Source organism: Heloderma suspectum, chromosome 11, assembly GCF_057233095.1.
Source record: "Heloderma suspectum isolate Gila_16-S chromosome 11, 16-S_ref, whole genome shotgun sequence".
Lineage (NCBI taxonomy): Eukaryota > Metazoa > Chordata > Lepidosauria > Squamata > Helodermatidae > Heloderma > Heloderma suspectum.
Genome location: NC_139468.1, coordinates 2,060,622 through 2,087,295, shown reverse-complemented (window position 1 = coordinate 2,087,295; position 26,674 = coordinate 2,060,622). Strand labels below are relative to the sequence as shown.

The 26,674-nt window shown below is 43.1% G+C and overlaps 1 protein-coding gene across 34 annotated transcripts in view; it reads right to left on the bottom strand.

Moving 5' to 3' along the window:
• TCF12 (transcription factor 12) overlaps positions 1-26,674 on the bottom strand; it is a 257,524-nt gene that overhangs the window by 11,536 nt on the left and 219,314 nt on the right. For 18 of the 34 annotated variants that reach the window (XM_084816550.1, XM_084816563.1, XM_084816541.1 and 15 more), the window contains 7 exons: positions 26,583-26,661; positions 19,119-19,192; positions 17,598-17,669; positions 16,190-16,396; positions 5,505-5,619; positions 2,467-2,611; positions 168-400 (listed from right to left, as the gene is read on the bottom strand). In XM_084816550.1, the coding sequence (XP_084672676.1) occupies positions 168-400; positions 2,467-2,611; positions 5,505-5,619; positions 16,190-16,396; positions 17,598-17,669; positions 19,119-19,192; positions 26,583-26,661 (925 nt within the window). The remainder of the gene's footprint in view (positions 1-167; positions 401-2,466; positions 2,612-5,504; positions 5,620-16,189; positions 16,397-17,597; positions 17,670-19,118; positions 19,193-26,582; positions 26,662-26,674) is intronic. The other 16 variants (XM_084816569.1, XM_084816544.1, XM_084816557.1 and 13 more) reach the window with 2 other exon arrangements.

The following is a 26,674-nucleotide window of genomic DNA, read 5'->3' as shown; positions in this document are numbered from 1 at the left end:
CCCATATTTCGCCACTGCTACTTCTTGCTCACGTCACATAGCCTGCTTTTCCTCTTCAGCCCCATCCTCTGAGAAGCAAGCTAGGCAGACCATGGCTTAAGGAACCAAGTTCAAACCTGCACCCCCCACCCCACCGCAAAAAGAAAGAAAGGAAAATGGAGGCTGACCCCTGACTTGCTGCTCAAGGCTGAGGATGACGGCCACAGCCTGATGAAGAATAAGCAGCTTGGTCTGAGGTTTTTCACTCTTCAGGTGGAGTTGACACATCCGTCCCAGCTCTTTGAATGCTTCATTAATATCTCGGACCCGCAAGCGCTCACGAGCATTGTTGGCCATTCGCCTCTCCCTCTCCCTCTCCAGCTTTTGTTCTGGGTTCAAATCCTCATCTTCATTAGTGCTGCTGTTGAAACATAAGCAGGAGAGGTATTTGGAGTGAGCCACAAATAATGATCCCTGTCTGTAGCCTGGCATGGAACTTTCTACTGTTGCTTGTGGGAACAAGCACTCTTCCCCAGCCATTTTGTATTCTCTGCACACCAGGAGAACAAGCATTAATTTCTCACTCTACGGATCCCCCCCCCTCCCCTGCCATCTCTTACAAGAGTGGCAGCTTTGCATGAATTGCGTAGCCTGTGAGCCCAATGCAACATCCACAACTAGAAGGGCACTTTTAGGAGATCCTGTGATCCAAAAGTGTTATCAAGGCTGAGATTTGTGAGCACCTGACTCAAAGTTTACACAAGCACACCTTGAATGAGTTTCCCAAAACAAACATGTGACACAGCCCAAAGTAAATGATAAAATGTACATTGCTGCGTGTTATTTTTGCTGTGGCTCATTTGCTGAAGTGACATTTTTCCTTGTCTTGCTAGTCATTTCATAAGGTGCTGCCACTACACCTGGTCTTTAGAGGTGGCCCAGACCTTTTAAGGAGATGGAGACATGTGTCGCTTCATTTGGACAGACAATGACAAAAACAACACAGCAACCTCACACAACCCTGACGTTAACCCTGATGACTCTTGATCCAAATCAGACACCTTTCAGAGGTGCACACAATTTGCATGAACTAGTCAGAGTGTTAGAGACACACACAGAAGACTTAGGCCTCACTTAAAGCTGGCAGCTTACCAGGAGGAACGAAAAACACCCTTACCCAAGACCTGGCAACTCACTCCTGACTGGACATTCTCGGTGTGAAGTGTACTCCATCCTTTGTGGCACACCAGGGGCAGTGGGACTCCTCCCGAAGGGACAGGAAAAGGTTGCAGGTGTATCCCTGACTATGACAGTGGACAGATGCACATGGCACTTTAAGCCATGGTGGTTTAGAAGCTACTCACAGTAGCTTATTTTCCAAATAAGCTACTGTGATCCCTCACATGATTGGACAATTAAGCTATGCAGTGTGGTTTATTCTCACCTCTCCTCCCTCTATAGTCCTTCTGCTTGGCTGGGATGGTATCCCAGCTTCCTTTGCAGAGGAAACCATATTCCACTGTCCCATATGATGCCGCCACACATCCCAAGCAGGATTTCCAAGTCTCTACCTCATCTCTGGCTGCGTGCACCAAAGGGGGGGTGCGGGCTCTAAACCCTTGAAAGTTCACAGAACCAGGTCAGAATTTCATACACAGCCTCCCCTCATGGGAGGCACCCGACGCACAACCAAAACCGTGCATGATTACAAATGTGCAAATGAAGAGTTTTGCACCCAAAAGGTGGTGGCAGCTCTAAACCCTGAGAATTTTGCAGGAATGGGACAACATTTCATACACAGGTTCCTCTTGTAGGAAGGCATCAGAGGCAGAACTAAAACCCTGTGTGACTATGCCTCTCCATGGGAAACGTGGGAGTTTGACACTTTGGAAGTTTGTGGAGTGTACCGCTGAGGGAGGGAGAGGGCAGAGAGCGCAACCTGTTGCTAGGAGGATCTCAGAAACAGAGATCACCAAAGAAGCAGAGTGGTGGCAGGGGTTCTGGCCACTCTTGCCAGGTGACTTTCCAGGCAATCTGTTTAACCCATGCCGGAGCACCAGACAACACGATAAGCCAAGATGGTTAAAATTAACCTCACTGCAGACCATGGCTTATCAGGTTGGCTTATTTTGGCTAAATAAACCACTGTAGATGGGGAAAACCGTTTGCAGATGACATGATAAACCATCATGGCTAATTCAGAAAAATAAATCATTGCTGCTTATCATGTTGTGCAAATGCAGCCAGTGAGTTCAGCCCTTTCCACTGGGGAATGGGCCCAACGGCTTGTATGAAAGACTTCTGAGCCACTGGATTCCTTTTATATTCACCTTTCTGTTATTTGGACACTTAATGGTCACACTTGAAATTCACCAATGCTATTTTTGATGATGGCCCCAAATCTAGTTTATCACTCCACATTTATTCTCACCCCTGGCAGACAGATAGAGAACATGACCTCTCAGGAGAAGGAGTGGGCTGCTGTACCTTGTTCTTCCTCTCGATGAAATCTTGATATCCTTTTGGGAGGACTCATCATCGGATTTCATGTCGTCAGAGGAAGCAGGTTCATGTGTGTTTTCATCTTTCTCCTTGTGTTCTGACTTGATCTCGGCTGATCCTAATGACAGCACTGTAAGCAAAGCCAACATAGCGTAATTGGCAATAGTGAGACCATTATTCCCCTCTGTTCAATTTATCTTGCTAAGATGAGCAACAAACAGTGACCTAGCTATTGGAGAACATACAGAAAACAGCTAAAGGAACAACATGAAGAGCAGGAATAAGGCCAGAAGATAGTCTAGAATTCCTTTCCTACTTTTGCTCCAATCACTACCTAAGCTTTTCAAATTGTGCAATTTTTTGTGATGTTGGGAACTTCAATGCTAAGTTTGGGAAATGTGTTTTCACATAGTTTGATTCAGCTACTTGATGAGTTTATGTTTGTAGTAACCTTTCACATGCACTTACCAATTACATGCAAAACCTGTCTGTTTCAAGACGTGAATCCACTTATTATACGGACACTCTTTGTTCAGTAACTGGACAAAATTTCAGTCCAGTTCATGAAACAGAGGCCAAACTCTAAGAAATTGCAGCAAGTGGGTGGTGTGTTTGTCTAAAGTGGGTAATCCCATTCTTCCATTTTGTGAAATGGATGACTTGGACTGCCCCGGTTGTGTAACAAAAACCAGAGTAGCAACTGAAAACATTTTCTTATGTACTTTTACAGCAACTGGAAATACATTCTCATGTATTTATTAGCCCTAACAAATGTTTCAAACCAAGGTCCTTCTCTGAGCATCCTCTTCGGCGGGGGGCAGGGAACAGGATTCGTGCTGTATTTACGAAGGAGAGAGCCTCTTCTAGGGTGATGCTCCAACTGCAGAATGCTCTCCCCCAAGCAGGCTTGACTGGCATTGACACAACCATCTTTTTGGTGCCAGGCTTAGACCTTCCCACTCACATAGGCATTTTAAAAGACATTTTACTTTTTTTGTTGCTTTAGTATGTTTTTATGCTGCTTAATTGGTTAGTGTATTCTGTTATGGTGGCTTTTTTATATCATACTCATATGCTTGTGTAAAAATTTTATTTCCACTTTTGTGCACAGCCTGGAATCCTTTGGATAAAGGGCAGTTAAGAGTTATTTAAAATAAATAAACAAGCCCCAAAGTGGCCGATTGCTATGGAATGGAGTTAGGATGCACAACATATTTGACGAGTTCTCATTTGTGTGCCCACACTTGATAGCTGTGACAATGGCTATTGCAAAGCACCTTCATCTTGAGCCGTCCACACTGCTTGCTTTACACTGCATTTTAGAAGTACACTTGGTCAGCCCTTTCCTCCCTGAAGTGTGGGAGACTGCCTCCCGCAAGTAGATCAATGTCTCTTTCTTAACCTGTGCAATTCTTAAAAACTCCACACTGACTGCACCAAAAGACCCTTTCACACCATACTCATTTCGAACTTGATTCATGTCATTTTTTAAGCCAAGATTGGTGCTCACTTAGCAATCAGCGGCTCAGTATGTTAGCCATTTGACTTTTTTCTTATTCAAAAATGAGAAAAAGCCCACCAAAGTTTTAGGAAACCTTGGAAATATAACTGCAGCCTGAAAACTAGAGGTTTGTGCTGGAAAACAAAGAATTCAAAAGGGCATTTATATTAAGCAAGTGTCAAGAAAGACCAGGGCAGCACTGCCAGCACTAGCTCACCACAAATTTCTCAATTTACACCACTCTGAAGTGAGAAAGAAAGCCTCTGGGGACAGTTAAAGACGTCTGGCTTGCCCCTAATTTAGCTTCAAATAAATGCCATGCAAAGCCTTGGGCTCTTGAAAATAATGAAGTCAGGAGCCTCCCTACAAAGACAAAAGCAGATTGCTAGGGGAGGCAAGTGGAGCTCTCACGCACACACGTTCCCCACATCAGCACAACAGCAATCTCTACTGCTGGCTTCCTCTGGAGACCCTTCCTTGGAACCTTTGAAGAGAAGCCATGGGCCACTACCTCCTCCATCGATTTGCCTGGCTAAATCATTGCAGTAGGTTAATTGTAAATGACCCCTGAGGGGATAGATCATCTCGTTGTGGTGCAGCATTATCTATGGGCTGTGTTGGGAAAATAATGTTTTCTGAGGTAACTGATCTTGTGCGCTGCAGGCTCAAAGGCAAATTATTCAGTATTTACAAGATGGGATGGGGTGAAGAGCAGAACAGATGAAGGTCTGGAGAGTTATAGTTTGTGGAGGGATATAGACTGTCGAGCAACTCCACTACAAGAGACCAACTGCAATACATGATGGCTATCATTCTTTCTGCGATCCAGAACAGAAATCAGTGTGCTTGGGAACTTTAAGTTCACGCCAGAAATGTTATGGTAAGAGACCATTCAGAGAGTCGTTGGCAAACACCATATGATTAAATCAGGAACAAAAATAGGGGGTCCTCGCAACCTGTTGTTGGAAGTCGCACCGTCAAGAAAATGACACAGGCCTCCCTTGTGTCAATACCAAAAGAAGCTGCCCATTTGGTGCTGCCCACTTTCATGTGTGGCCCAAAGGAAGAGAGAGGATGTTCATTCATTCAGGCTTGCAAACATTTCCAAGAGTTCAAGGAGGACTCCAGAAAACTCAATAGTCTTTTCTGTTTGGGGGGGGGGGAGCCAGGGGACTGCCCTGCCAATCTGTACAACAACCAAGGGGGTCTTCCACAGGGCATCACAGGTATGAGGGGGCATCACCTGGGCCAGCCGAGATAGACTGGCACTTCCTCCAGTAACTCTTCTTGCCTTAGAGGACCTTCTTCTCATTTGCAGTGACAGGGAATCATTCTGCTTCACATTAAAAGTTTATGGCTGTTACTCATTTCACAAAGATTCCTATGGCTACAGCATATTTCACTTCAGTGCAGTGACAATGAGACAAAGGCAGGTAGGTGGACTAGATTTGCAGGATACTCTGGTAAACTAGTCACCCCAAGAGTCCTGGGTTAAGGAAAAGTCAGTTGGAACTTGACTTACCTCTATAGCTTTCTTGTGTTTTATGGTTTAGTTCTGTATTCTGGGCAGGAAGGGTGGTGGACAATCCTGTGTGGCTGCTACTGAGGCTGACACCATCTTCTTGATGAGCGCTGACCTAAGCCAAAGGAAGCACCACCACAGATCATCATTCAGCCAAAGGAAGCAGCCAATGTGGGGAAGTTTTGCTGATGTGCTGATTGCAACTCTAAGGCCACAATCTCAGGTATAGTTGGCTGGGGGAAAACCGCAGGGAATTTGATGGGACTTGCTTCTGGGTCAATATGCATAAGATCGAGCTTTAAAGAAGCAGATTTCAAATTGAAATGATATGCTTTCAATGATGCTGCGCAAGAGAACTTCTCTGTGGACTGTGCCTCTGGTGAACGTAACTCAGTACAATGCTGCCTGATGCCGACTCAGACTGTTGGCCATCAAGCCTGTATTGTCTACTCTTGGCTGGCATATCTACTCAGGCTCCTAGCGCTGCTAACTCAGGTCCTTCACTTGGAAGTCCCAGGGATTAAACCAGGTTCTTGTGCATGTGCAGCATGTATCCTAACACTGAGTGATGGCCCCTCCTGTGCCACACCAATAATTCAAGAATATTCTGAAGCACTGAGGTTTAAAGCCAAAGCACAAGGGATTGGAAATAATATCAGTTCACATATCCAAGGTCCCATCATAGGAGCTTGGATTCCAAGGATTAAGGGAAATCTTTGTTCTCCTTAACCCACATGAGAGATTTATACTTGCAGCATCAGTGTTCACATCACACATTTTGCTGCTGCCTCGGCAGGACAGCTGGCACACATCACAATGAACTCTTGCTTGCTGGTACAGCAAAGACAACTGTGTCATTAAGCTGACCAGTTCAAAGGTCAGTTCCCTTCCCTTTAAAAAGCATTAATGGGACAAAGGCATGTCTGGGTTTTTAATTATTTAGGACTGACCCCTACCCAATTATATAGCGGACAAAGACTTTGAAACATAATCATTATGTTTCATCATTCCGAAACATAACCAAAATAATGCAATACAAATAGGGCGGGGGGAGACTTCCATGCATTCTACTACTATTATAGTCTGAAGATGAAGCTTTTTATTGGAATAAATATCTATGAACAGCACCTATTTATTTCCCACAGTTACATACGAGAACCCGTTTTTCAATAAATTTTTCAATCCTAGAAAAATGCTGAGCTTTGAATCCCTCGAGTAATTAATGCAGCTTTTCCTTTTAACATGTTAGTGTGGGTTTTACTCAGACAGATAAATACTCTTACGCAAGTCCATGCTTTAATCTACACAGTTCCACATGAACTCCAATTCATCCCAGTTTGCTGCATTTATTCTTTGTCTGCAAAATTCCCTGACAAATAGTCAGATACATACTAGTTTGTGTTTTCTGGATGCTCATTTCCTTTTTACAACAGAATAGATGTACAGAATAGAAATCTTAATCCAGGATAGCATGAAGTTTGGCATAATTATCAATAGCTACCAAGACAGGCACAGTCAGCTGGTAAATCAGACCAGCCTCTATACAACGACAGCATGAAACTCATTCTGGGGATGTTGGGTTAAAAATAAGACTTTGTTAAACTCTGCCCTAGATGATTTCATATTTCTATATTCTAGTTATGCTCAAATCCAAACACAGAGTGCTTTTATTCAAGCTGCTAACTACTACATGTCTTTAGGGGCAGGTTAGCTTCAGAATGTTCTTACAACACTATTCTTCAAGCAATGTTCAAGCCTAACAGCTGTCAGATCCTTCGCAATGTTAAAATCTAGGGCTAATCTAATGATGACAGACTGACAGATCGAGCCTGAAATTCAGAAAATTGTCTGGAAAGTTTGAACATGGAGTTGAACTTCTAGGAACATATGATAGGGGAGACCAAGCCAACAATTTAGAATAATGGTGATGTAACACACGTTAAACAAGTATAATGTCAAATCAGCAATTTGCTTAAACGAGTCCTCCAGCACACAGAGTAAACTAAATGCATAACACTATCAACTGAATCACAATGAAGAGGTACTCCCTACATAAGATACGTGCACACATTCCTTATGGATGAAAATGTTAAATATTGGAATGTTAAGATTATGGTCAGAATTCTAATTCTGCAGCAACACTGTATTTGGATGTCACAATAAACCACAGTTTAGCATGAGAAGAATAAGTTTAGTTGAGTTTTGAGCTCATGTGCTCCCTCCTCCCAGTGAGGCCATGAGGAGGAGTTCAGAAGCTTTGCTGCTGTTTCATCTGCCCCAGCAAACTCGTTAATTTTAACTATGGTTTGTCTGAACCATGGATTATTAAGTTGGCTTGTTTCAACCAAACCAGATTTAACATTAAGCACAGTTTAGGATTTTGATGCAATGTTAAACTGTGGTTAACCAAAACCAGAAATGAAAGCTTCCAATTTCCTCCATGTGGCTGTGCTAGGGTACACATGAACCAGAAGCTTGACTAGGCTTGTTCCTGTCATGACAAACTATGTTTATTATGAGGTCTGATCACACCCACGACTCATTGATTAGTAATGCAGCTGATCATGCCTTTTCCAACAAACATACACTGAAAAAAGATTCAAGGAATGGAGGGAAAGAGTGGATTGACAATATGCGCTAGCTTGACCATATACAATGTACACTGTTCCATCTACCTTCTAGAACTGTGTCTGTTTTTCCACCCAGTTACTTGTTTGCAGTCATAATTGAACAAGAAATCAATCCTCTGCCCTCTTTATTGACAAGGTCTTTGATAAAACTCTGCAATACCACTAGTGGGTCTATAGGGAAAATGTCTCTACCAATCTCATCTCTGGAACTCTGCATTCAGTTGGATAGATCTTCCCCTTTCTCCCTTGCTTTTCACTTCCCTTCTTTCCTCAGCTACTTGTAAAGCCTCCTCAGACAGCCACTTGGCTTTCTTGCATTTCTTTTTCTTTGGGATGGATTGAGTTGCTGCCTCCTGAACAATGTTACGGACCTCCGTCCATAGTTCCTCAGGCACTCTATCAGGTCTAACCCCTTCAATCTATTCCTCACCTCCACTGTATATTCATAAGGGATATGATTTAGGTCATACCTGAATGGTTTAGTGGTTTTCCCTACGTTCTTCAATTTAAGCCGAAATTTTGCAACAAGAAGCTCATGATCTGAGCCACAGTCAGCTCCAGGTCTTGTTTTTACTGACTGTATAGAGCTTCTCCATCTTTGGCTGCAAAGGACATAATCAATCTGATTTCTATATTGACCATTTGGTGATGTCCATGTGTAGAGTTGCCTGTTGTGCTGTTGGAAAAGAGTGTTTGCTATGATCAGCGTGTTCTCTTGGCAAAACTCTATTAGCCTTTGTCCTGCTTCATTTTGTACACCAAGGCCATGCCTGCCTGTTATCCCGGTGATTTCTTGACTTCCTACTTTAGCATTCCAATCCCCTATGATGAAGAGGACATCTTTTTTGGGTGTTAGTTCTAGAAGGTGTTGTAGGTCTTCATAGAACCGATCAACCTCAGCTTCTTCGGCCTCAGTGGTAGGGGCATAGACTTGAATTACTGTGATGTTGAATGGTTTGCCTTGGATTCGTCCTGAGATCATTCTGTCGTTTTTAAGATTGTACCCCAGTCCTGCTTTTCCCACCCTTTTGTTGACTATGAGTGCTACTCCATTTCTTCTAAGGGATTCTTGCCCACAGTAGTAGATATGATGGTCACCTGAATTAAATTCTCCCATGCCTGTCCATTTTAGTTGGCTGATTCCCAAGATGTCGATGTTCAATCTTGCCATCTCATGTTTGACCACCTCCAGCTTACCTTGATTCATTGATCTGACATTCCAGGTTCCTAAACAAAATTGTTCTTTACAGCATCGGATTTTCTTTTCACCACCAGACACATCCACAGCTGAGTGTCCTTTCGGCTTTGGCCCAGCCGCTTCACTCTTTCTGGCGCTACTTGGAAATTCCCTCTGCTCTTCCCAGTAGTATATTGGACACCTTCCGACCTGAGGGGCTCATCTTCCGGCGTCATCTCTTTTAGCCTTGTGATACGTTCCATGGGGTTTTCTTGGCAAGAATACTGGAGTTGGGTTGCCATTTCCTTCTCCAGTGGAAGTATGTTTCAAAAAGTACCACCTACCTATTTTTAAGTGAGACATGTTTATATTTTTAAATATGTTGGGTTGCAAACTGAGTAAATTTCCATTTTCTATGATATAGTGACAGGGTTAAGACAACACCACAAAGTTAGATTACTTTGTAGTGATGGCCACCAATTTGGATGGCTTTAAAAGGGGGTTAGACAAATTCCTGAAGGAAAAGGCTATCAATGGCTACTAGTCTTGATGGCTTTGTGCTACCTCCAGTACCAAAGGCAGTGAGCCTATGTGTACCAGTTGCTGGGGAACATGGGTGGGGGTATGCTGTTGCACTCGTGTCATGGTTGTGGGTTCCTCGTCAACAGCTGGTTGGCCACTGTGTGAACAGAATGCTGAGCTTGGTCTGATCCAGCATCAGGGCTCTTCTGATGTTCTTACTGCAACACGCTCTATGTGGGGATACCTTTGAAGATGGTTCAGAAGCTGCAGCTTGTGCAAAATGAAGCGGCCAGATGGATAACAGGAACAAGAAGATCTGAGCATACAGCACTGACTCTGGCTTGCTTGCACTGGCTGCCTGGGTAACTGAGCCTGATTCAAGGTGCTGGTTTTGACCTATAAAACCTTACAAGGCTCAGGACCACAACACCTGATGGAGCGCCTCTCCCAGCATGAACGTATCTGTATACTACACTCATCATCTAAGGCCAAATGTTGTTTTAAAATCATTTTTGCCCTCTGAGCAGGTAATTTACTGAAATAAAACATTTTAACACCTGTATTATCCTCCTCCTCCTCCCACCTTTTCCCCAAAACTGGGACTCAAGGCAGCTTTACAACATAAAAAAATTCTACAGTTAAAACATATAAATAGAAATATACAAAAGTAAAAAATACAATTAAATCATCAATAACATTAACATTGTATAAAATATCCGAATTTTAAAGGACAGCAGCAATATAAACAAAAGTATCAGTCCATCATATTTTACAGAAAATATGTAAATATTTCTTGCCCAGAAATGGAATACTGGAGACTGGCTGATAATTATCCAATAGGGTGGGGTTCAGGGAGGGCTTTTTTAGCAGAGGTCTCACCACTGCCTCCTTCAGGCAGGCTGGAACTCTTGTTTTGCAAGAGAACAGACCATTCTGACATTCAAACAAATTACAGGAGACAGCTTTTGTTTTCTGTTTATGCTGAAGCTCATCCAACTGTGTTTCGTCCATTTTGCTTGGGAGAACATGGGCGTTTTTGTTTCATTTTGCAAATAACTACTAAACCTGTAGCTTAGATAATGAAAACTGACTGGGACTGTTCCCACAACATGACAGCCCACCATGGGTTATTTAACCCATGGTGAGGCTGTGTTTGTGGGGTTGCAGCCACCTTTTTGAATATGTAACCCCCACTTGGGGGTGGTTGTGTCATGCGAACCTGGCGAGTGAGGGTTATGCGAGAGTTAAACGACCCTCACATAATCTATGGTCTGTTTGTTTAACCCTTGCATAACCCACGCTCACCAGGTTCGCGTGACAAGACAACTCCTAACCAGGGGCTGCATTTGCAATTTGGTAACTGCAGGTGCCACAACTCCTCATGGGTTAAATAATCCATCATGATCTGCAGCGTGTCATTTCATTTTATTTCACTTATTACATTTTTATAAGGCCCAATAGCCAAAGCTCTCTGAGTGGTTTACAAAGATCAAAATCTTAAAAATACAATATTGTATATAATATTAAAAACGTTTACATACAAACATATAAACAGACAACACACACATATACACCCTAACAATTTTAACAATAAACAGTAAGAAAACCAGGACCCCAATTAAAAACCTTATCATATGCAATGAAATGCCTGAGCATACAGGATGGTTTAACCTGGTGCCAAAAAGATAACAATGTTGGCGCTAGGCAGGCCTTACTGTGGAGATCATTCCATAATCAGTCGGGGCACCACCGAGAAGGCCCTCTCCCTTGTTGCCACCTTGCAAGCCTCCCTCAGAGGAGACATCTGGAGAAGGGCCTTAGATGATGAGCACAGTATACAGAGAGGTTCATGCTAGTAGAGGCTATTTATTTATTGATTTCATTTCTATACCACCCAATAGCTGAAGCTCTCTGGGCAGCTAGGGAGACACCTAAAGCTTTACCGGGAAAGGTGTTTTACATAAACCAAGTCCTACAACGAATGGTTGAAAGAACAAGGGATGTTTGATCTGGAGAAGAAAAAAATGACGAGAGACTTGATAGCAGTCTTCATATATCTGAAGAGCTGTCATGGAGAAGATGGAGCAGACTTATGCTCTATTGCACCAGAGGGCAGGACTAGAATCAGTGAGTGGAAAATGGAGGAAAGCAGACTTTGGCTAAACATTAGGAGGAACCTCCTAGTGGTACAAGCTGTTTGACAGTGGAACAGATTTCCTCAGGAGTTTGTGAGAACTCCTTCGCTGGAGATATTGAAGCAGAGTCCACATGGCCATCTGTCAGGGAGGCTGCAGCTGCATCCTACACTGAGCAGAGGGGTGGACTACACAACCTCCAAGTTTCCTTCCAATCTATGATTTTATGCTCTGACATTTTAGAAGAGCCAGAGGGTACAATGACCTGATCTAGTGGACAAAATTATTTTGGTAAATTTGTTTGCTCAGATTGCAAAACAAAACAAAAGCTGTACTTAGGGAAATTTGGAGGCTAGAGTGACAGAGCAAGCAGAATTTTTACCCAGAATTTCTTTTAATTTCTGGCACTCATATAGTCTACGAAGGGATTAAAAAAGTAAAATATGCCAGAAGCCCAAGCAGCAGTTTTCAGATCAAGGCTCTAACCTACTTCTAAGTATTGAGTATAAAAGGAAATATACCAACGCATATAGAGAATGCCAATTTCTCGGACGCTTTGGCACGTCTCACTTTGGCACGAGAGTGGGTGAGGGACTGCTCTTCCCACTTCAGCTCAGAGCTTCCTGGCTGTTCTAGTTCAAGCTAGACTCTTCCCAGTAGAGCACAATGGCAAATAATAGCACTAACATGTTTCTAAACATGAAACAGAAAGCAATCTGGTGGGTTACTTTTAAAGATTATAAAGTTTTCATTGAATAAAGAGCAGTGAAAGTGTAATAGCCAGCACAACAAAACACACACACACACACACACAAATTAAGCAGAGAAGCAGGAAATTAATTTTTAAAAGCTGGCTCAAAAATTAAGCAAGTGTTACAATAAAATCATGCCTGGTTATGCAAGTCATAAAAAAGGAGTTAAATTACTCATTTCCTTGTTTCTTGTGCCAAGGACATTTTCAAGGAAATTTAAAAAAAAATGTAAGAGTTAAGAAGCTAAATTAGTTACACTGGTATGTTCCGAAGATATTGCTAAATCTTAATGAACTAGTTCTGGCCAAGGAATCTGCACAAAAACACAGAACTCATTATTTCATCAGTGCTCCTTTCTTTAGTCATCATATGCAATCTGCTGGCTGATAAGAGTGTGGAATTCCCTCAGCATACATTTATTATATCTGTATCCCACCTTTCCACCAATCCTCCAAATTCTGTGGAGAAGGGAGGCATCCCTCTTGAGAAGAAAGGTATTAGGCATCCACCACTCACTTTGGGCTTCTTGGCCAAAGGTGTCAGACAAATCGCTCACCTGAGGACAAACTGGGGAAAAGACATGATGACCAGGTTTGCACTATCACGGCGGGAGAAATAAGCCGTGGTGGCTTATTTCCTCCACCGTGTGTGCCGGTGGAATTTGCTTAATTACCCTTGCCGGTGTGGGTTGCTGTGTTGTGCGAAGCTGGGCAGGCAAGGCTTGTTGGGAGTGGGTAGCATCCCCCAAATAAGCCATGGGGTGTTGTTGGGTTGCTGCCCACTCCCAACAAGCCATGGGCTGAGAGATTTGCACGACACAACAAGCTATGGCAAGCTGGATGCTCATGGTGCCATGCAAAATTGGTGCCTGTGGGCACCCAGCACATCTTGACAGCTGCTGTGGCTAAATTAAGCCATGGCAGGATGTCATGACACGTGAACTGGCCTGACGTCTCCAGGTGTGCCCACTGCTACCATTCTTCTTAGAGCTCAAGCTGGAAAGGGAAAGTCCCAGCTCTTCCTCTTTGATGCCTCAGAGGTGGCAAAAGGAATGGGGATGACTACCTTTATCCTAGTATCACCTAGAGCTATCCATGTCTGAACTAGCCTGGGACTAGTACATTGTTGGGCTCATGATCTTCACCAATATAAGCAAGTCTTATTGTATCAGTCAGTCAGTTTGAGCACATTCTCTGTCTGAAAGGCTAATTCCTGCCTTAGGACATAGTCACTCAGTTCATACAATCAAAACAGCCCACCATGGCTTATTTAAGCCACAGAGGGCTGCGGTGCATACAGGGTTTGAATATTCAACACCTGACCATAGCTTGTCATGCGAACCCAGGCAGTGGGGCTTGTGTGGGGGTTATATAACCCTTGCATAACTCATGGTCTGTTGTTGAGTTATGTAAAGGTTGTTTAGCTCTTGCACAACCCCCACCACCCATGTTTGCACAATATGACAAGCTGCAGCTGGGCACTGAATATTCAAAATGGCCACCGACATGCATAGCAGCCCACCATGGCTTAAATAAGCCATGATGGGCTGTTCAATCATGCGAACTGGACCATAATGTAGAGTCCATCATTTCTGAATTCACTGGAGAGTCAAGGCAAGATTCAAAGAAACAAACACAGAGTTTTCTAGCTGCATTTACACAAACTACTGCCACACCCAGAAGTAGTTCAATGTGCTTATTCCATGAAGTCCCATTTTACTAACTTTATATGAAATAAAACATTCAACAGAATTTGGATTTGTGCATCAGACCAAGGAGACCAAATCAGAGAGATATGAAACTTGAAACAGTTTTCAAAGGCAGCAAGCCAGATGCCTATAAGAGTATCAGAACTTGACATTTTGCCCTTTGCTGACCACAATAAATGCAGCTTCCTCCTCCGCCTCCTCCTCCATATTTCAGTGGTTAGTCTGTTCCAGCAGAATACATCTTCAATTAATGGATACATGGCTGGCTGTGCTCAATATCCCTTTCTACACAACAACAGCTACGACAACAGGGGACAAGCTAAAACAAAAAAAGTCACAACTGGGATGCCAGGACAGATTGACCCTTAGAATATATGAAGAGAAGGGTAATGCATAAGAAAAGACACCAAATTAATAACAGCATCTGTTTCTAATGTAAGCCTGGTCAGTGAGTTTCATAAGCTCCAATTACCTCCCCCCCAGCCCCAATTAAAGCCTATTTTTCCACTGTTACGTTTTAACCTACACAAAAACTGAAGCACTATACCTTTTTGCTTCACTGTACTTTCTCTCTTCTGCTAAGTGCATGAGTAACAAAGGCATTCTAGTTCCATGGTAACTGTACTTAACCTATTTCATTACTTAATGCATATCGTGAAATTCTACGAATGCCTAAAGCAAACATGCCAACATGCCACAGGAAAAAAATGTTTAACAGAAAACCAACTAGTCTCTTTGATGCTTACCATCATTAATATAAATGGAGTTCTGATGTGCAAATGGAAAAATGAAAGCCATTCTGTTTTATATATTATACCCCCTTCAACAATCAAGCTGCCCAATTATTTTGATGGTAGCGGAAATCCTGCCTTCATTTTGAAATACCCACCTGTGAACCTGTTTTAGAAAGCGAAATATTCTCAGAAAGGAGAGTGACCTTTAAAATCATGCTCTAAACATCCCAATCTATGCTGTTTGAGGAGCAAAATGCGCAGCTAAGATTTCATTTTCTTTCATGGTTATTTCAGTGTCTTCCATGACTATCTGTATTCCAGCTTATGTAGAATACTTAATATATTCATTAATGAGTGAGTGAGTTATTTCCCTTTTCCGAGGATGGGTGAGATTAGACTACAAGATGTTGCTTTCCCATTGTTACATAAACTACAGCTGTGCTTAAACTCACTTCATTAAAAAACTTAAATTTACATTTTGAGTCTGGGCACAATCTGGTTTCAGAGACCAACGGTTTTTCTCCAGGTTTCTTTGTCAGCATCTGTTACTGGATGTTGGTTACACTTTATAACCAACTTTTTTCCCAGCCCAAAACACTTGAGACCAAGTCCTTTCCCTCCTTGACTGCTTTTCCCATTCATTCTCCCTATTCACTATTTCAAGCAAAGTACACCCAGGCAATTACAACACATCTGGAAAAGCCACATGCGTGTGCTCAAATACCTTCAGCAGAAAGTCTCGGCTTTGTGTACTGCTCATAGCAGCAGAATTTTATAGAGCCTTTACCAGGGTCAGCTGTTTTAGGTCCCCAACTCGCTCCTCCTGCCCTGTCCTGCCCCGCTACATTTCTTCTGTTTGGAAATCACCAGCAAGTGTAGGTGCCTGGTATTTTTACTTCCATTATCACTACTTTGGCTTCTTGATAAACGTTACTAATGGATAACACCAAATCTTCAACCTTCAGTTGTGCTTTAGAGTAAAGAAGCAAAAACCAATCAGTGTAACATATTCAATAAAAGTACTTACCATTGAAGCTTGCCGACTGGTTGCTACAAGGCTGGATGCTCCATAATTTGAGCTCAAACTACTGATTGGCCCATTATGGGATGGTCCCAGTAAACTATGTATATCTCCATGTGCACTCGCCAGGCTGGTTGAAGGCCCCACTGCATGGTTCCTCAGCACATTGATAGCATCATCAAGTCTGTCCAAGCGATCCTCCATCCGTGACTGCTGTGGGGATTTAGAAGGAGCACTAAGGTCATTTATTGTACACATCTGCTAAATCCATTATATTGTCATGCTTTCTACAATGGGAGACATGAAAGGCAGCAAGTGAAATGCAATATCAAACGGAATTCAAAAGCAGCTAGCAGCACTATAAACAAACGGGGAAAGGCAACTGCTTGGAGAGGATGTGAAATTACTTCTGTCTCAAAAACAAATGGCTGTTTCTCAAAATTAGGCTGTTTATAACATTAATGCCGTTTGGTATTTTGGGATACAGCATGAAGAAAGAAGAAAATCAGCAACATGCTTCAAAATTTCAATCTGGATTAAAAATGGAACAACTGCTGCATAATTTCCCTGAAGAGTTCATAAAATGGTGGCTTTTCAGTGAACAAATGATTGCAAAACTGAAAAGCCAACATGGTGAAGTGGATAATTCTAAGACCCAGGTACAAATACACCCCCCTCTGCAAACTCCCCCCGCCCCGCCCCAACTAAGCCACAAAGATCAATACTCCTCTATCCCAGACCACACTTCACTGGGTAACTTTGAGGATATACCAAAGAGTTCAGAAATCAATCTAAGCCCAATCCAAGGATGTTGTTATAAATTAATGGACCAGACATAGGTTGGGATGTCTCCCATCTTGCACTTCTTTATTCAGAGCCTGCTCTTTTCCCAAAGAGCTCAGAGCAGCAATTTAGTATTCCTCTACCCTGCAAGGCTAATGAGGCTGAGGCATGGTGGGCTGCTTTGGGCCACCCAGTAGACTGTGTGGCTGAGTGGGATTTCTGAATCAGGCTTCCTATGGCTAATGCCAGCAGAGCCTAGTCCAGCCTCCCCCAACCCGGCGGCCTCCAGATGTGTTGGGCTGCAACTCCTATAAATCGCAGCCAGGTCATACTGGCTGGGAACGATGGCAGTTCAACAACATCTGGAGGTCACCAGGTTGGGGGAGGCTGGGCTGGCTGCTGCACCCGCAAGGATCTGATTCTCCTTGCTTAGGTTTACTGTTCACTTAATCTAAAAGTTATTTCAACCTTGGAAATGTTCTACAAGGTGACAGGACAAAATGGTTGAAGAAGGGATGTGTCATCTCTGCCATACTATACTATATAGTGTATGCTGCTACTTTAAAGAGGAAATCTGTAAGTAGAGTTAACTGGAAAAATCAAAAAGGCACCATCTAAAGAGAAATAGTACCTCACAGACATCCTTTAAGAATGACATAGCATCTTGCAAATGCTCGTGAAGTTGTTGCTCAACTCGATTTTTCTGGCAAAGTCAAGACAGAACAGGAAGCAAAGCACAGGTTAAGTAATTATAAAGAGGTGAGGTAAACAGCTGGTGTGTGTATCAGCCTCAATGGTTAGTTAAGTTAATCCAACAAAGATTTACTTATACTGAGAAATGAGAGGATAAAATGCTGGATACAGTAGTAACATCAGAAATCTAATTTGCACATACTGCTTACATTTCTTAGCAAAATGTATGGCAATAACTGAATTGTTGTATTTGTTAGTTGCATGAGATAAAGTATTATTTAGGGGGGAACTTGTAAAATTTACAAAACCTTGATCATCAATTCTTTTTTTGCTCCACTTCCTAATATTGTACTGCCAAATGAAAGTCAGAGTTTTCAGACTCTAAACATTTCAATGTAGCACACAAGACATCTGGCTCGATCAGGCCTATCTAGCCCGGTATGCTATTTCCCACAGCAGCCAACTGGATGCCTGGGGGAAGTCCACGAGCAGGACATGATGCTAACAGCCCTCTCCTGTTGTTGTTCCCCAGTGACAGGCATACAGAAATATGCTGCCTCTGAATCTGGTGGTAGCATACAGTCATAACTTGTAGCCACGGAATGCGATAGCCTCATCCTCCATGAATTTGCCTAAGCTCCTTCTGAAGTTGTGTAACTTGGTGGCCATTGCCACATTTTGGATGGCGACCCCTCTGGGATCTAATATTATGAGAGAGACAATCTTTCTTCACACCCTGCATGATTTTATAGACCTCTTATCATGTCCCCCTTTACTTGCCTTTTTACTAACCAAAAAGCCACAAACATTGCAAGCTTTCTTCTTAAGGGGGTTGCTTCAGACCCCTGATCATTTTGGTTGCCCCTTTCTGCACTTTTTCCAGTTCTAAAATATCCTTTTTGAGATAGGAGGTTTTGTAGGCACACTAGATGCTACAAATCCATCATAGCTGGAAGTCAAGGCAACAGCAAAGAAAGGTTTGGACCCAGTCTCACTATACCAGTTTCTAAATGAAATGATCAACCTCTCGCCTCCCAAATAAAGAACTTCTCTTCATGCTTTTGTTTGTAGAGAGAAACATATGTGCAACACACACACACACAGTATTATGATCAAAAGTAAAAAATACAAGAATGAAAAAGTGTGAAATATTTTATCACAACTTTTTTCTAGCATGAAGCATCCTAAGAATTAGCTGGTAGCTTACAGAAATGTAGCAGAATTTCAAATAAGACTATCATACCAGCTGTCTTTAGCACAGAAGCTTGATGCCCAAGGAACAGATGGTGAAAGACCCGCCCTGCATGTTTGGTATTGTTCATTTGAAGACAGCCATTTGTTAGCAAAGAATCTATTTGTAATGCTATCCCTACTGTTCTCTTTGGGGACTGTTGGATTTATTAAACAAAAATGCCATCTCTTGGCAACAAAGTCATATCTAGCTTTAAGTGATTCTTACCAAAGAGTGCAGAGAATTTTCATAGTTTGGAGATGAAGGGGCTTGTCCTCCAGTCCTTGACCACTGGCCAGCACCTGTCAAAATCAACACTGATGAAACATTGATGCATGTATGAGAAACAGAAAATAAAAGGCAACTCCACTGGAGTAGAGCAAACTTCCAATGTAATTTGCAACACAAGAGTTGCTGGCTTCCAAAACTGCCAAGCTGCTTCTTTTCCCTTTGATGAGTTTGTATTTTGGCTTGTGCAAATCTCTTGGACTAAGCATTGATAACATGGACATTGGGTGTTTCATGATATGTAAGTTTCCCAACAGATATAAACATGCACAACAGATACAAAGTTATGTATTCATTTTGATCATTTCTATGCCAGCCCTCAGTAAAAACCCTCAATAAAATAAAAGCAGATATGGGAGCAATGACTATCCAGTGCAGTTGTTAATTATACCTCTGGTGTTTCTGGCACTAATTTCCCCAAAATTAGTGATTTAGGGCCTAAATCCTGGACACCCTTTGCCATGGCCTTAAAATCAGCCAGATGCAACGACCTTCTGCTAGCCTACATGGGAATATATGGGACTGTTAGAGCAATACGACAATGGAACCAATTCCCTAGGGAGGTGGTGGGCTCTCCCACACTGGAGGTATTCAAGACGAGGCTGGACAGCCACCTGTCAGGGATGCTTTGACTTGGATTCCTGCACTGAGCAGGGGGTTGGACTCAATGGTCTTATAGGCCCCTTCCAACCCTCCTATGATATCAGCTTGAGCATGAAACTCCCAATTCCTTTAAATAGCATACTTTTGGCATGCCTGGACTTCTAATGAATACACCCAAAGCTGACACAACAAAATGGGAAAAGCACGACTAGCAAGTGTCACAGAGAGAAAGTTCACTATTTTTTCACAAAGCCTTCTATAACTACCACCTAGTCATAGAATAGTAGGGTTGGAAGGGGCCTACAAGGCCATCGAGTCCAACCCCCAAAGTCCTTTTACACAAAGACAGTAACAATCGTTTGTGCCATGGGGACGGAGTGTTCCCTACTTATACCAAGACACAGGTCTTCCTACTAGCTATCTAGAGGTTACAAAGTTAGTTGGTGGAAAAAACCTTTGCTGCTGAGCTTTCAAGAGGAGAGATCCTGTCTGAGCCATGAATAAGGGAAGCTGGCTGGGGCAAATGGGAGGTCTGCAGAGGATGCCAGTTTCCTCCCAGAAGCCACCACAGTTTCTAAAAAGGCCACACAGCTGAAGTGAGCTTAACTCCCAAGATGCACAATACTCCCTGATTGTGATTTGGTTGCCATGAGGTGTGTATTCTTACCTACCAGCAGGATAATGCTCGGTTGATGCAATGGGGAATCTCCTGAGCTCAGTGGAGTGTTTCCCCTCAGAGAAGGAACAGGAAGCCCCTGCAAGCTGTGGCCCTTGGATGATGCTCCATCTGCAGCTTTTTCAAGGGCTCAGAAAATCAATGCTGACTCTTGGGGGAGGGGGATTGCTGGCACCCTGAACAGCAGCATTCCACACTGCAACCCCACATGTCCTTTCAAATCTCCAGCACAAATCTTTCTGGACCTAGTTTTTGCCAAGACGGTAAACCTTTACCTGGGATGTACCACTACAGACTGCTCGTGGGTGCTCACATGACTGAATGCTCCCCCATACAAAATCACTCCCTGCACGTTGAGAAATGGCATGTCACGGAGGCTACAACCTTCCTCCCTGGCAGGAGTTGTTTCACATGGAGGAGCATTCAGGCACGAAAGCCCTCGCTTGTAGCAATACAGTGCTAGTTGCCCCTTGAGCCTGTTGTTTTGGTCCTTTCTGTCCATAGTAGACATGGACAATCGGCCAACAGGAGAAGTTTGGCTGCATCTGGGAGAAAACAGGCAACTGAAAGAGACCAGGCGAATCTATTATACGCCGCCCTCATGATCAAGAAACATGGTACAGACTGGGACAGTTGCCAGGCTTCAGCAGTAACACACATCAGTGATTCTGCTGTGTAGACATTTCACATGCCAGAAAATGAGGTACAGAGGCTCTTGTAAAGGTTTCTGTACAACATATTATACAAACTATGTGCTTTAAGAGTTACATCATCCAGCCATTAATTCTAATTCCTTGTTAAATAACAAATTTAAGTCAATGGGTCTTTCATAAGTCCTCTGTGTGTGTCGAACAGCTGTTCAGCATTTACTAGACAGCTGAGGCCCAAGTGTCAATGGAAGCAATATACCCACTTAGAATGATGCAGCAGCTGCCCAAAGTACATCTCCATACTAAAAAGCCACTCACCCAATTCTTACAAGCATCTCACAAGGCCCCTATATTTTATTTAAAAGGAAAGAATGCTGCGGCTCCAGCATTCCCCCGTACCTTTCCAGAGAACGTTAGTAAGAAATTTAAATAAAATGCCAAACGCAGATCAGTTTTTCCAAAGAGGAATTCAAGCTCTATGCCTACATTTTTGAAAAATTAAAAGTAACTCCACCAACTTGTTGGGTGCTGGTTTATGCAAAGTTTTCTGAAATGCTTCTGAATTAAAAAAGATTTTTAAAAGTTACTCTAGTGCAAAGCTATTCTATGTTGTTGGTGAACTTTATCCTCCCAAGCCAGTGGGCTTGCTGTGAACCCCAGCAGCTGTTGAAAATATTTGTAGAACTTCTTTAGCAAACCCGAACTACTACATGCTCCATGTACTCCTCAACAGTTATGAGATCAATTGTTCTGTAATGTTTCATCAACCCTACCTCATTTTCAGTTTGGTAAAAAATGAATATTTAACTTACTCAGCTATCAGAGGCCCAATTTTCTCCTATTTAAATGAGTGGGAAAGTAAAATTACCAAACGTCAAAGCTAACTGAGGTCCATTCTGTCCCCCTGCAACTTCTCAAAATAGGGTAGGGAAAATAACTTGGCATTTTGCCTATATCATGGATATATTACAAAGCACTGTTGGCACTGGACCCCAGGAGTAAATTTTACCCTAGAAGGTTAATTCTGCTCCAAGTTGACTTTATCTTGACACAGGAGTTAAAATTCTCATAGTGCATACTTGCAACATTTATTTATTATTTGTAATGATATTTAAACAAGAAAAAAAGAACAACCCTATTAGGCCACTAGGGTACACTGGACTCTTTCCATTACTTACTATGACCCCAGTAATTTACCTAGGCTTTTTTTGTTTTCTGTTTTGCTTTCTCTTCTGAGACTTCCTGATAACTCACTGAAGATTGCCTAATTGATGGGTTATATTTTTTCTCCAGTCACAGGTTTGTTTGCCCCTAGCAAAACAGCTAGATACTCAGTTCTACAGTGCTAGAGACTCTCAGTTGCTAAAATAGTTTTGTGTTAAACCATTTTTGAGATGTGATACCAATAACGTCTAGTTTTTTATTGTTAAACTGGAGTAATTTTCAAATCAATTATCTCTTTATTTCCAAATTAGGACTTTAAAGGGGTCCGTTGGATTCCAATAACAGACAGATACTGTTTTTTAAAAAAAGAATAGCAGGGTTAAAAGCAGCTAACAGCACAATCCTAAAGCAAAAGTGAGTCCCATTGAATTTAACTGGCTTTAGGATTGCAGCCCAAATTTCTTAAAATTGTAGACGTTTTATTACCAAAATTATTGGAGTTAAATCTTAGTTTTGCTTCATGCAGTGGAGGAAAAAATAGAAATGTACGTACCATGGATCTCCTGGAGTGCATTCCTCAACCTTGGGATGGTACCTCCCTAAATTCTGGCAGGACATCAACATGCTCAAAAGCTAGGCCAATGTCATGAGATCTGCCTTCCTTGATGAGGCCATTTCGGAGGTCAGTTGATGGGTCTTGGAATGCCTCTTAGAATCATAGAATCATAGAATAGTAGGGTTGGAAGGGGCCTACAAGGCCATCGAGTCCAACCCCCTGCTCAATGCAGGAATCCAAGTCAGAGCATCTTCTCCATGAGATACATCCTGAAAACTGTAATATTCAGGATCACACCTAAATGTGGCCATTGCTGAGTAGGATCCAACTTTTTTTTTCCTGGTTGACAAGAAAAATGTAGTTCCCAAGACATGTGGGAGTGGCCTGAATGTCTTGGAAGGTTCTTGATGCTTAATAACGAGCAGATGAGTATGTCAGTATGTTGTCCGAGCAAGGATGCTGGCACATTCCTTGAATCTTCAGGTGTGCCATCATAGCACTACTAGGACTTCTGTGAACTCCCCGAGTGCTATCATGAATCCAAATAGCGGTGTCCTGTTACTGAAAATAGAATTTGCTGTAATAGAAGCAGGGGCACCTTCAGTGGTTTTCCTTGATGGGAATGTGTAGGTATGCCTCCGACAAGTTGATGGATACCAGGAAGTCTTCGTAATGACTGCCACAATGGATTTTACAAGTTCCATTTTAAATTGTTTCTTGCTCAGGCATTTGTTGAGTCCCTTCTGGTCTAGAATGGCTCTGATATCGCCATTTTTGTTGGGCACTATGAAAAAAATTGAGCAGACCCCAAGACGATGTCTGATGTAGGTAATGGCGTAATGGCTTTTATTATCAGCAGGTGGTTTACTACTTTAATGAAGACTCGGGTGTTTTCCTGGATTGTGGATGATGGGGATGCTATGAACTTGCCCCTGGGGCAACAGGCAAATTCCAAGGCATAATCCCAAGACACTGTTTTGCATACCCACTGGTCTGAGGTAGCTTGAGCCCAGATGTGTTGAAGAGTAGTAGTCCCCCCACCTCCCAGTTCGCTTTTGTGTTGTTCCCAGCATTAGGTGGATAGATTCTTCTTCGATCCCTTGTTGTATGTAACTCAGCAGTGGGCAACTTGTGGCTTTTCAGATGTTTTGGCTTACAACTCCCATCAGCCCTAGCCAACATAGCCAATGGTGAGGGATGATGGGAGTTGTAGGCCAAAACATCTGGAAGGCCACAAGTTGCCAATCTATATTGTAACTGAAAGAAGAAGAGTAGCTGAAGGATTGGTTGGTGGATTTTTCTGCTGGCTTAATGTTATAGTTCCATTGTGATTTATATCCTCCCAAGGTTCATGTCCTGTAGAAGTGCTTGTTGGTCCAAAAGAAGACTGAAATTTATGTTTGTGGTCCTCATGACTGGAAGTAGGTTTTTCACGACTGGAAGTAGGTTTTTCTTATCCTTTGCCTCAATCAACACTGCCTCCAGTGGCTGGCCAAACAGTTTTGTCTCCTCAAAGGATGAGTTGGTCAGCCTGGCTTAGAATCTACATCCCAGTTTCTGAGCCATATGTTCCTTCTTGCCCATTCTGCTTTCCACACCTATTCAAACTCCTCTGGAAAGAGCAAGGGCATGGGTTTAGGCAGCTCCTGTGGTAAGGCAGACTTGGCTCCCTTATGCGGAGGTGGAACCATTTAGTATTCTGGTTGGGCTGTTCCTCTGAAAACTTGAGTGTATGGCATGCCTTGGACAGCAGGACAGGGAAGATCTCCTGGGAAAAGAGCCTGCCCTGGTTGGTGAGTGCTTCTATATCCTCTTCTGAGAGCTCTCCCTCCTCCTTAGCTTTCCAGTCAGATGGACAGGTTATGGACAGAACCTATAGAGGACTTTTTAACTGGCAGTACAAGGGCTTGAACCAAGGGTGAGATGCTGGCCTTTTTCCCTCTTACTAGCAGCTGGGGCCCATTTGGACATGCTGGTCAGTTGAGGCAGAGTACTATCCAAAGGGAGGAAGGGGAAAATGAAGGAGTTCCCTTGAGGAATGCGAACGAGTGGATGAGGATCTGTGGTCTTTTTTTCATTTATGCTTAGAACTGGCTATCAATGCCTACTGCTCGTGATGGCTACATGCTACCTCCAGTAGCAGAGGCAGTACACCTATGTACACCAGTTGCTGGGGGACATAGGTGGTACTGTTGCACTCATGTCCTGCTTGTGCGGTGGCGGGGCGGCCACCGTGTGAACAGAACACTGGATGAGAAGGACCCTTGGTCTGATCCAGCATGGCTCTTATGTTCTTAACTGTTTCCAAATGCACACCTGCATTTCTTTCTCTTCCCCTAATATTTTCTGTGTGGGGAGTTAGTCCGTTCTAGTTCCACGACGTAATCCCCCACCCCCTCTACTGGGGAAGGTTCCTTCAACCTGGTGACCTATTCCACAAACCAGGATAGGAGGCGCTCCCCCAACATCAGGAAGCACGATCTTCAGAACTCTTACCTCCTGTTGTTGGCACTACTCCTCATTTTGCACCAGCTCGGCACTCTGTAGACCAGGTCCCATGGAACTTTCCCCTCCATGCAACTTGAATCTGAGGCTTCCAATTCCCAATGGTGCCAGAGCATTTTCCCACCAGGGCAAGTGGGCTTCAGTTTCCAGAGCACTGCACCCCCTACCTACCCTATACTGAGGGAAGGTAGTCAGGAGAACTCCCAGCACGGGTGACCTTGCTGCCTCCTGTGGCTGCTTCTTCAGACATCTCTCTGAGGCTCCAGCCCTCTTACTGCTGGGTCCAGAGGGAAGAAAGGCTGCTGCACAGTGCTTAAAAAAGTATTATTTCTGCAGCATGGTGCAGCCCACTCCAGCACAACAGGCTGGGATGGGGCCCCTTGCTTGTCATTGGTCCCCCACAGAAATTCCCTTGTGAAACCCCACACACCTTTCTGGGATGTGCTGGGAGGGATGGGGCACAAGAAGAAGAGAAACCTACCGTAAACAAATATTGTTGGGCTCTTAGGACCCTCAACTCGGCCAAACCACCATCTCACTAGGCAGAGCTGGTCTGGGAGGAAAGGGCAGCTCCTCCAACTGGAGAAGCAATTAGGTTGGTCCTGCCTACATGCTTCAGAGGAAGGCACCATCTGAAAGTGAAGGAATGCACTCCGAGAGCCTCAGGAGAACAGAAATAATGCAGGAATGGGCAAAACCTCTAACAGCTTTCAAGTAAGAAATTATAAAAAACAAAAAATCTCATTAGCACAGAATCTAGATTATGTCAATTTATTCAACCTAGCACTAAGCATAAACCACAGTCCTGAAGAACATGTCTGGGGTATATGGACACATGTACATACAGCACAAAAGAACTCACAAGATTGAAGAAATAGACAAAATTCATGCTGCACAGCCTATGCATGTGAGTATGAATGCCAGTCCCAAACTAGCAAGTGAAAGCTGTTTGTAATGGCACCATCATAGTAATGAAGCCTGTACAGCTACAAGCAGGCTGTGGAAGGCAGATCTCTGGGCCCACCTTGTGGCTTTGCTTCTATAAACGATGACAGCACAGGGGCCAAACTCCTTGTCAGCATGGAAGAAATTTGGCGGACTGTGTACCACTGTGAAACTAGACTGCTACATCCATATTTTTCTTCAGAAATGCATATATCTCTGACCATAAGCTGGATGTGAAGAGAAAGCACAGCATGGTATGTTTAATCTAATGAGAAAGTGGTTAACGAAATAAAGTTGGATCCTACCTGTGAGAGGTGATGGTGATCCAACAGGTGTTGAGGGATTTGAAGGAAAACTGCTGCTGGTGTGGTCAGGAGAATAAATCTAAATGAAAAGA